Source organism: Cetorhinus maximus, unplaced genomic scaffold, assembly GCF_964194155.1.
Source record: "Cetorhinus maximus unplaced genomic scaffold, sCetMax3.hap1.1 HAP1_SCAFFOLD_2903, whole genome shotgun sequence".
Lineage (NCBI taxonomy): Eukaryota > Metazoa > Chordata > Chondrichthyes > Lamniformes > Cetorhinidae > Cetorhinus > Cetorhinus maximus.
In genome coordinates, this window is record NW_027598834.1 from 1 (window position 1) to 10,000 (window position 10,000).

A 10,000-nucleotide genomic window follows, 5' to 3' on the forward strand; every position below is an offset into this window, starting at 1 on the left:
GTGTACCTACACCACAGGGGCTGCAGCGGTTCAAGAAGGCAGCTCACCCCCACCTTCTCAAGGGGCAATTCGGGATGGGTAATAATTTCTGGCCTATCCAGTGACGCCCACACCTCATAAAAAAAAATTAAAACAACGAGAGGGGGGAGCGGAGGAGACATTTTCCAATGCAGAGGGTGGTCAGGGGCCTGGAACTCACTGGCTTGAAAGGCTGGGAGAGGCTCATCATACAGGGCCACGGACCAGGAGCTATGGAGGTAGGGATTAGACCGGGGTAGCACTCTGGTGGGCTGGCAGAGATGTGACGGGCTGAATGGCCCTCCTGCCGCGCTGGAGATATCTCCGCCTTGCTATTGTCCGACTGACGCTGGTCTCCCTCTCCTCTGACCCTTCACCCAGAGCTCATCGAGGGCGTCAAGGTGGTGACACCCGCGGGTGACGTGACGGAGGGTCAAACCAGGGTGACCATGACCTGCACCATGGCAACGGGGACCTGGGACACCCTGACATGGACCAAGGACGGCAAGAAGATCGTCAGCAATGCTCACACGGTGATAGCCGGCGACAAGTTAATATTTGACAAGGTGGTTAGAGGGGATAGTGGAATGTACTCCTGCTGCGTAAAAAACCCCTTCAGCGAGGGTGCATCCCAGAAACTGCTCAAGGTCTACTGTAAGTATCCCACAGCCTTCTCCATCACTCGGGATTGGGCCAGGGGTCAGATCGGCCAAGTGGGTTTGGCCCTCAATAGCTCTCTCTTTCGTTCGCTCTCTCTCTCTCCCACTGTCTCTCTCCCTCAGTACTGACCCTCTGACAGTGCAGCACTCCCTCAGTACTGACCCTCCGACAGGGCAGCACTCCCTCAGTACTGACCCTCCGACAGTGCAGCACTCCCTCAGTACTGACCCTCCGACAGTGCGGCTCTCCCTCAGTACTGACCCTCCGACAGTGCGGCACTCCCTCAGTACTGACCCTCCGACAGTGCGGCACTCCCTCAGTACTGACCCTCCGACAGTGCAGCACTCCCTCAGTACTGACCCTCCGACAGTGCGGCCCTCCCTCAGTACTGACCCTCTGACAGTGCAGCATTCCCTCAGTGCTGAGCCTCCGACAGTGCAGCACTCCCTCAGTACTGACCCTCCGACAGTGCAGCACTCCCTCAGTACTGACCCTCCGACAGTGCAGCACTCCCTCAGTACTGACCCTCCGACAGTGCAGCACTCCCTCAGTACTGACCCTCCGACAGTGCAGCAGTGCCTCAGTACTGACCCTCCGACAGGGCAGCACTCCCTCAGTACTGACCCTCCGACAGTGCAGCATTCCCTCAGTGCTGACCCTCCGACAGTGCAGCACTCCCTCAGTACTGACCCTCCGACAGTGCAGCGCTCCCTCAGTACTGACCCTCCGACAGTGCAGCGCTCCCTCAGTACTGACCCTCCGACAGAGCAGCGCTCCCTCAGTACTGACCCTCCGACAGTGCGGCCCTCCCTCAGTACTGACCCTCCGACAGTTCAGCGCTCCCTCAGTACTGACCCTCCGACAGTGCAGCGCTCCCTCAGTACTGACCCTCCGACAGTGCAGCACTCCCTCAGTACTGACCCTCCGACAGTGCAGCACTCCCTCAGTACTGACCCTCTGACAGCGCATCACTCCCTCAGTACTGACCCTCCGACAGTGCGGCGCCCTCTCAGTCCCGCGGACCCAATCGTGCAAACTTTCACCTCTAACCTTTCACCCCAGGCCTGACGGAGTGTATCGAGATCCAAGCTAACAGCCCAGCGACATCCGTCGTGGGAGGCAACGCCATCCTGGAGGTTGTTTACCAGAGCAGTCAAGCCCCCCATGTCGCCTGGACCCGGGGTAAGACCTTTGCCCGTTGGACGGTGGGTCAGAACACATCGTTGGAAGTGTCCCCGGTTTTCAAGGATCGGCTGAAGGTTAACACCAGCTCGGCGTCGATTGAACTCCTTAACACCACTCGCTCCGACAGCGGGACCTACACTGTCTCCTTAACCGCGGTGGGTGAGCAGCCAAGTAACAGGAACATCACGCTCCGAGTGTACGGTGAGTAGCTGGGCTCCGGGAAACCTGAACCCACTTTCCCCGTTCCAATCATCGGTCTGGCGGCCGGATCATTTCGGAATCACCGGTGTGGGCCCGGCACGATTGACCGGTGTCCCATTCTGACCACCAGCCCACGTTGGGGAAGAAGGTTCTTCCCCTTGGAGAGAGAGAGAGAGGCCTGAAGGAGAATTGCCTGGAAAACTCCCAGGGATGAGGGGGACTTGTCAACGTTCGAAGACGTGAGTTAGGAACAGGGGGAGGCCATTCAGCCCCTTCGGGCTGCTACCCCATTCAATAAGATCATGGCTGACCTGACTTCCACCTCCAAACTCCCCCTAACCCCCAATAAACCTTGACCCCCTTGTTGGTCAAGAACCTATCTACCTCTGCCTTAAAAATAGTCAATAACCCGGCCTCCACCGCTCTCTGGGGAAGAGAATTCCACAGACTCATGACCCTCTAGGAGAAAGAAATTCCCCTCACCTCCGTTTGAACTGGGAGGGCCCTTATATTGGAATTGTGGCCCCCTCCCTCCCTCCTAGGTCCGACTTCTCCCACGAGGGGAAACATCCCTTTAGCATCTGCACTGTCAAGTCCCCTCAAGGATCTGATATGTCTCAATAAGATCGCCCCCCTCCCTCATTCGTCTAAACTCCAATGGGTACAGGCCCAACCTGCTCAACCTTTCCTCGCAAGATAACCCCCCACCTCGTGCCAGGTATGAGTCGAGTGAACCTTCCCTGAACTGCTTCCAACGCAAGTCTATCTTTTCTCAAATAAGGGGACCAAGGCTGCACACTGTACTCCAGATGTGGCCTCACCGACGCCCAGTCCATGTGGAGGGACTGGGGGAAGCTGGGATTGTTCTCCTCGGAGCAGAGAAGGTTAAGGGGGAGATTGGATGGAGGCGTTCAGAATCATGAGGGGGTTTGGATAGAGTCAATAAGGAGAAAGTGTTTCCAGTGGGCAGGAGGGTCGGTAACCAGAGGGACCCAGATTGAAGGGAATCGGAACCAGAGGGGGAGATGAGGAGAATTTGTTTTTTTGACAGAGCGAGTTGTTGTGATCTGGAAGGCGCTGCCTGAAAGGGCGGTGGAAGCAGATTCAATAGGAACTTCCAAAGGGGGGAATTGGAGAAATACTGGAAGGGGGGGAAAACTTTGCAGGGCGATGGGGGAAAGAGCAGGGGGCCACGGACAGTGGGGTCCAATTGGACAGACCTTTCAAAGAGCCAGCATGGGCACGCTGGGCCGAATGGCCTCCTGTGTTCTCTATATACAGTGCGGCTGTGATAAGCTGCAAATGGAGATCAGTCCAGGGAAGTGGGAGGGAGTGCGTTCAGGAAAGGCAGGGGAATCCACAATGAACGGACAGACCCTCGAGAAGCCTGGAATAGCGGTGTGACTGTGCCCAGATCCCTGATGGCGGCTAAAGCAGCCAAGGAAGCAGGTGGGAGTCTGTCCCCTGTAAACCGAGGCGTCAAGTCTAAGAGCGGGGGCCTTAATGCTCGTACCTTTTCCCATTCCTTCATGGGGATGTGGGTGTCGCCGGCCAGGTCAGCATTTGTTGCCCATCCCTAATTGCCCCTTGAACTGAGGGTCTCTCTCGGCCATTTCAGGAGGGCAGTTAAGAGTCAACCACATCGCTGTGGGGTCTGGAGTCACATGTAGGCCAGACCAGGATAAGGAGGGCAGATTTCCCCCTTCTAAAGGGGGCATTAGTGACCCAGATAGTTTTTTACGACAATCGATGATAGTTTCATGGTCACCGTGACTGAAACTGGCTTTTCAATCCCTGATTTATCATCTGAATTTAAATTCCACCAGCTACCGTGGTGGGATTCGGACCCCATGACCCACCCTCCAGAGCATTAGCATTAAGAGTCCAGTGGCATTAGCCCTACACCACCGTCCCCCCACTGTCTGAAACACCCGTTGGGCCACAGCTAGAGTACTGCGCTCAGCTCTGGCCACCCCATTACTGCGAGGAGGTGATCACAGGAGAGAGAGAGAGAGGGCGCACAGGAGATTTACACAGGATGTTTCAGGGACTGGGGAGTTTTAAGGACGGGGGAAGATTAGGTTGGTCACTTCAGAACAGAGGAGGCTGAGGGGGGGATTTAATTGCAGTTCATAAAACTATGATTGGCTATGATCAAGCGGCGAGGGAGGAGCTATTCCTCTTGGCAGAGAGGTCGAGAGTCCGATGCCACAGGTAGGAAACAACTAGTCAAAGCGTTGACCAGAAACTGAACTGGACGAGCCAGATAAATACTGCGGCTGCAAGAGCGGGTCAGAGGCTGGGAATCCTGCGGAGAGTAACTCACCTCCTGATTCCCCCAAAGCCTGTCCACCATCTACAAGGCACAAGTCAGGAGTGTGATGGAATACTCCCCACTTGCCCACTTGAGTGTACCTACACCACAGGGGCTGCAGCGGTTCAAGAAGGCAGCTCACCCCCACCTTCTCAAGGGGCAATTCGGGATGGGTAATAATTTCTGGCCTATCCAGTGACGCCCACACCTCATAAAAAAAAATTAAAACAACGAGAGGGGGGAGCGGAGGAGACATTTTCCAATGCAGAGGGTGGTCAGGGGCCTGGAACTCACTGGCTTGAAAGGCTGGGAGAGGCTCATCATACAGGGCCACGGACCAGGAGCTATGGAGGTGGGATTAGACCGGGGTAGCACTCTGGTGGGCTGGCAGAGATGTGACGGGCTGAATGGCCCTCCTGCCGCGCTGGAGATATCTCCGCCTTGCTATTGTCCGACTGACGCTGGTCTCCCTCTCCTCTGACCCTTCACCCAGAGCTCATCGAGGGCGTCAAGGTGGTGACACCCGCGGGTGACGTGACGGAGGGTCAAACCAGGGTGACCATGACCTGCACCATGGCAACGGGGACCTGGGACACCCTGACATGGACCAAGGACGGCAAGAAGATCGTCAGCAATGCTCACACGGTGATAGCCGGCGACAAGTTAATATTTGACAAGGTGGTTAGAGGGGATAGTGGAATGTACTCCTGCTGCGTAAAAAACCCCTTCAGCGAGGGTGCATCCCAGAAACTGCTCAAGGTCTACTGTAAGTATCCCACAGCCTTCTCCATCACTCGGGATTGGGCCAGGGGTCAGATCGGCCAAGTGGGTTTGGCCCTCAATAGCTCTCTCTTTCGTTCGCTCTCTCTCTCTCCCACTGTCTCTCTCCCTCAGTACTGACCCTCTGACAGTGCAGCACTCCCTCAGTACTGACCCTCCGACAGTGCAGCACTCCCTCAGTACTGACCCTCCGACAGGGCAGCACTCCCTCAGTACTGACCCTCTGACAGTGCAGCACTCCCTCAGTACCGGCCCTTTGACAATGCAGCACTCCCTCAGTACCGACCCTCTGACAGTGCAGCACTCCCTCAGTACTGACCCTCTGACAGTGCAGCACTCCCTCAGTACCGACCCTCTGACAATGCAGCACTCCCTCAGTACTGACCGACCGACAGTGCAGCACTCCCTCAGTACTGACCCTCCGACAGTGCAGCGCTCCCTCAGTACTGACCCTCCGACAGTGCAGCGCTCCCTCAGTACTGACCCTCCGACAGTGCAGCGCTCCCTCAGTACTGACCCTCCGACAGTGCAGCGCTCCCTCAGTACTGACCCTCCGACAGTGCAGCGCTCCCTCAGTACTGACCCTCCGACAGTGCAGCGCTCCCTCAGTACTGACCCTCCGACAGAGCAGCGCTCCCTCAGTACTGACCCTCCGACAGTGCAGCGCTCCCTCAGTACTGACCCTCCGACAGTTCAGCGCTCCCTCAGTACTGACCCTCCGACAGTGCAGCGCTCCCTCAGTACTGACCCTCCGACAGTGCAGCACTCCCTCAGTACTGACCCTCCGACAGTGCAGCACTCCCTCAGTACTGACCCTCTGACAGCGCATCACTCCCTCAGTACTGACCCTCCGACAGTGCGGCGCCCTCTCAGTCCCGCGGACCCAATCGTGCAAACTTTCACCTCTAACCTTTCACCCCAGGCCTGACGGAGTGTATCGAGATCCAAGCTAACAGCCCAGCGACATCCGTCGTGGGAGGCAACGCCATCCTGGAGGTTGTTTACCAGAGCAGTCAAGCCCCCCATGTCGCCTGGACCCGGGGTAAGACCTTTGCCCGTTGGACGGTGGGTCAGAACACATCGTTGGAAGTGTCCCCGGTTTTCAAGGATCGGCTGAAGGTTAACACCAGCTCGGCGTCGATTGAACTCCTTAACACCACTCGCTCCGACAGCGGGACCTACACTGTCTCCTTAACCGCGGTGGGTGAGCAGCCAAGTAACAGGAACATCACGCTCCGAGTGTACGGTGAGTAGCTGGGCTCTGGGAAACCTGAACCCACTTTCCCCGTTCCAATCATCGGTCTGGCGGCCGGATCATTTCGGAATCACCGGTGTGGGCCCGGCACGATTGACCGGTGTCCCATTCTGACCACCAGCCCACGTTGGGGAAGAAGGTTCTTCCCCTTGGAGAGAGAGAGAGAGGCCTGAAGGAGAATTGCCTGGAAAACTCCCAGGGATGAGGGGGACTTGTCAACGTTCGAAGACGTGAGTTAGGAACAGGAGGAGGCCACTCAGCCCCTTCGGGCTGCTACCCCATTCAATAAGATCATGGCTGACCTGACTTCCACCTCCAAACTCCCCCTAACCCCCAATAAACCTTGACCCCCTTGTTGGTCAAGAACCTATCTACCTCTGCCTTAAAAATAGTCAATAACCCGGCCTCCACCGCTCTCTGGGGAAGAGAATTCCACAGACTCATGACCCTCTAGGAGAAAGAAATTCCCCTCACCTCCGTTTGAACTGGGAGGGCCCTTATATTGGAATTGTGGCCCCCTCCCTCCCTCCTAGGTCCGACTTCTCCCACGAGGGGAAACATCCCTTTAGCATCTGCACTGTCAAGTCCCCTCAAGGATCTGATATGTCTCAATAAGATCGCCCCCCTCCCTCATTCGTCTAAACTCCAATGGGTACAGGCCCAACCTGCTCAACCTTTCCTCGCAAGATAACCCCCCACCTCGTGCCAGGTATGAGTCGAGTGAACCTTCCCTGAACTGCTTCCAACGCAAGTCTATCTTTTCTCAAATAAGGGGACCAAGGCTGCACACTGTACTCCAGATGTGGCCTCACCGACGCCCAGTCCATGTGGAGGGACTGGGGGAAGCTGGGATTGTTCTCCTCGGAGCAGAGAAGGTTAAGGGGGAGATTGGATGGAGGCGTTCAGAATCATGAGGGGGTTTGGATAGAGTCAGTAAGGAGAAAGTGTTTCCAGTGGGCAGGAGGGTCGGTAACCAGAGGGACCCAGATTGAAGGGAATCGGAACCAGAGGGGGAGATGAGGAGAATTTGTTTTTTTGACAGAGCGAGTTGTTGTGATCTGGAAGGCGCTGCCTGAAAGGGCGGTGGAAGCAGATTCAATAGGAACTTCCAAAGGGGGGAATTGGAGAAATACTGGAAGGGGGGGAAAACTTTGCAGGGCGATGGGGGAAAGAGCAGGGGGGCCACGGACAGTGGGGTCCAATTGGACAGACCTTTCAAAGAGCCAGCATGGGCACGCTGGGCCGAATGGCCTCCTGTGTTCTCTATATACAGTGCGGCTGTGATAAGCTGCAAATGGAGATCAGTCCAGGGAAGTGGGAGGGAGTGCGTTCAGGAAAGGCAGGGGAATCCACAATGAACGGACAGACCCTCGAGAAGCCTGGAATAGCGGTGTGACTGTGCCCAGATCCCTGATGGCGGCTAAAGCAGCCAAGGAAGCAGGTGGGAGTCTGTCCCCTGTAAACCGAGGCGTCAAGTCTAAGAGCGGGGGGCTTAATGCTCGTACCTTTTCCCATTCCTTCATGGGGATGTGGGTGTCGCCGGCCAGGTCAGCATTTGTTGCCCATCCCTAATTGCCCCTTGAACTGAGGGTCTCGCTCGGCCATTTCAGGAGGGCAGTTAAGAGTCAACCACATCGCTGTGGGGTCTGGAGTCACATGTAGGCCAGACCAGGATAAGGAGGGCAGATTTCCCCCTTCTAAAGGGGGCATTAGTGACCCAGATAGTTTTTTACGACAATCGATGATAGTTTCATGGTCACCGTGACTGAAACTGGCTTTTCAATCCCTGATTTATCATCTGAATTTAAATTCCACCAGCTACCGTGGTGGGATTCGGACCCCATGACCCACCCTCCAGAGCATTAGCATTAAGAGTCCAGTGGCATTAGCCCTACACCACCGTCCCCCCACTGTCTGAAACACCCGTTGGGCCACAGCTAGAGTACTGCGCTCAGCTCTGGCCACCCCATTACTGCGAGGAGGTGATCACAGGAGAGAGAGAGAGAGGGCGCACAGGAGATTTACACAGGATGTTTCAGGGACTGGGGAGTTTTAAGGACGGGGGAAGATTAGGTTGGTCACTTCGGAACAGAGGAGGCTGAGGGGGGGATTTAATTGCAGTTCATAAAACTATGATTGGCTATGATCAAGCGGCGAGGGAGGAGCTATTCCTCTTGGCAGAGAGGTCGAGAGTCCGATGCCACAGGTAGGAAACAACTAGTCAAAGCGTTGACCAGAAACTGAACTGGACGAGCCAGATAAATACTGCGGCTGCAAGAGCGGGTCAGAGGCTGGGAATCCTGCGGAGAGTAACTCACCTCCTGATTCCCCCAAAGCCTGTCCACCATCTACAAGGCACAAGTCAGGAGTGTGATGGAATACTCCCCACTTGCCCACTTGAGTGTACCTACACCACAGGGGCTGCAGCGGTTCAAGAAGGCAGCTCACCACCACCTTCTCAAGGGGCAATTAGGGATGGGTAATAATTTCTGGCCTATCCAGTGACGCCCACACCTCATAAAAAAAAATTAAAACAACGAGAGGGGGGAGCGGAGGAGACATTTTCCAATGCAGAGGGTGGTCAGGGGCCTGGAACTCACTGGCTTGAAAGGCTGGGAGAGGCTCATCATACAGGGCCACGGACCAGGAGCTATGGAGGTGGGATTAGACCGGGGTAGCACTCTGGTGGGCTGGCAGAGATGTGACGGGCTGAATGGCCCTCCTGCCGCGCTGGAGATATCTCCGCCTTGCTATTGTCCGACTGACGCTGGTCTCCCTCTCCTCTGACCCTTCACCCAGAGCTCATCGAGGGCGTCAAGGTGGTGACACCCGCGGGTGACGTGACGGAGGGTCAAACCAGGGTGACCATGACCTGCACCATGGCAACGGGGACCTGGGACACCCTGACATGGACCAAGGACGGCAAGAAGATCGTCAGCAATGCTCACACGGTGATAGCCGGCGACAAGTTAATATTTGACAAGGTGGTTAGAGGAGATAGTGGAATGTACTCCTGCTGCGTAAAAAACCCCTTCAGCGAGGGTGCATCCCAGAAACTGCTCAAGGTCTACTGTAAGTATCCCACAGCCTTCTCCATCACTCGGGATTGGGCCAGGGGTCAGATCGGCCAAGTGGGTTTGGCCCTCAATAGCTCTCTCTTTCGTTCGCTCTCTCTCTCTCCCACTGTCTCTCTCCCTCAGTACTGACCCTCTGACAGTGCAGCACTCCCTCAGTACTGACCCTCCGACAGGGCAGCACTCCCTCAGTACTGACCCTCCGACAGTGCAGCACTCCCTCAATACTGACCCTCCGACAGGGCAGCACTCCCTCAGTACTGACCCTCCGACAGTGCGGCACTCCCTCAGTACTGACCCTCCGACAGGGCAGCACTCCCTCAGTACTGACCCTCCGACAGTGCAGCACTCCCTCAGTACTGACCCTCTGACAGTGCAGCACTCCCTCAGTACTGACCCTCCGACAGGGCAGCACTCCCTCAGTACTGACCCTCCGACAGTGCAGCACTCCCTCAGTACTGACCCTCCGACAGGGCAGCACTCCCTCAGTACTGACCCTCCGACAGTGCAGCA

The 10,000-nt window shown here is 56.3% G+C and overlaps 1 protein-coding gene across 1 annotated transcript in view; it reads left to right on the forward strand.

Moving 5' to 3' along the window:
• Positions 1-399: 399 nt before the first annotated feature.
• The window catches only part of LOC144677701 (V-set and immunoglobulin domain-containing protein 10-like), a gene marked incomplete at its 5' end in the record, with an annotated part of 31,147 nt that continues 21,546 nt past the window's right edge, over positions 400-10,000 (forward strand). Inside the window, 5 exons of the mRNA XM_078537737.1 lie at positions 400-672; positions 1,741-2,064; positions 4,872-5,144; positions 6,081-6,404; positions 9,213-9,485. Coding sequence (XP_078393863.1) covers positions 400-672; positions 1,741-2,064; positions 4,872-5,144; positions 6,081-6,404; positions 9,213-9,485 — 1,467 coding nt within the window. The remainder of the gene's footprint in view (positions 673-1,740; positions 2,065-4,871; positions 5,145-6,080; positions 6,405-9,212; positions 9,486-10,000) is intronic.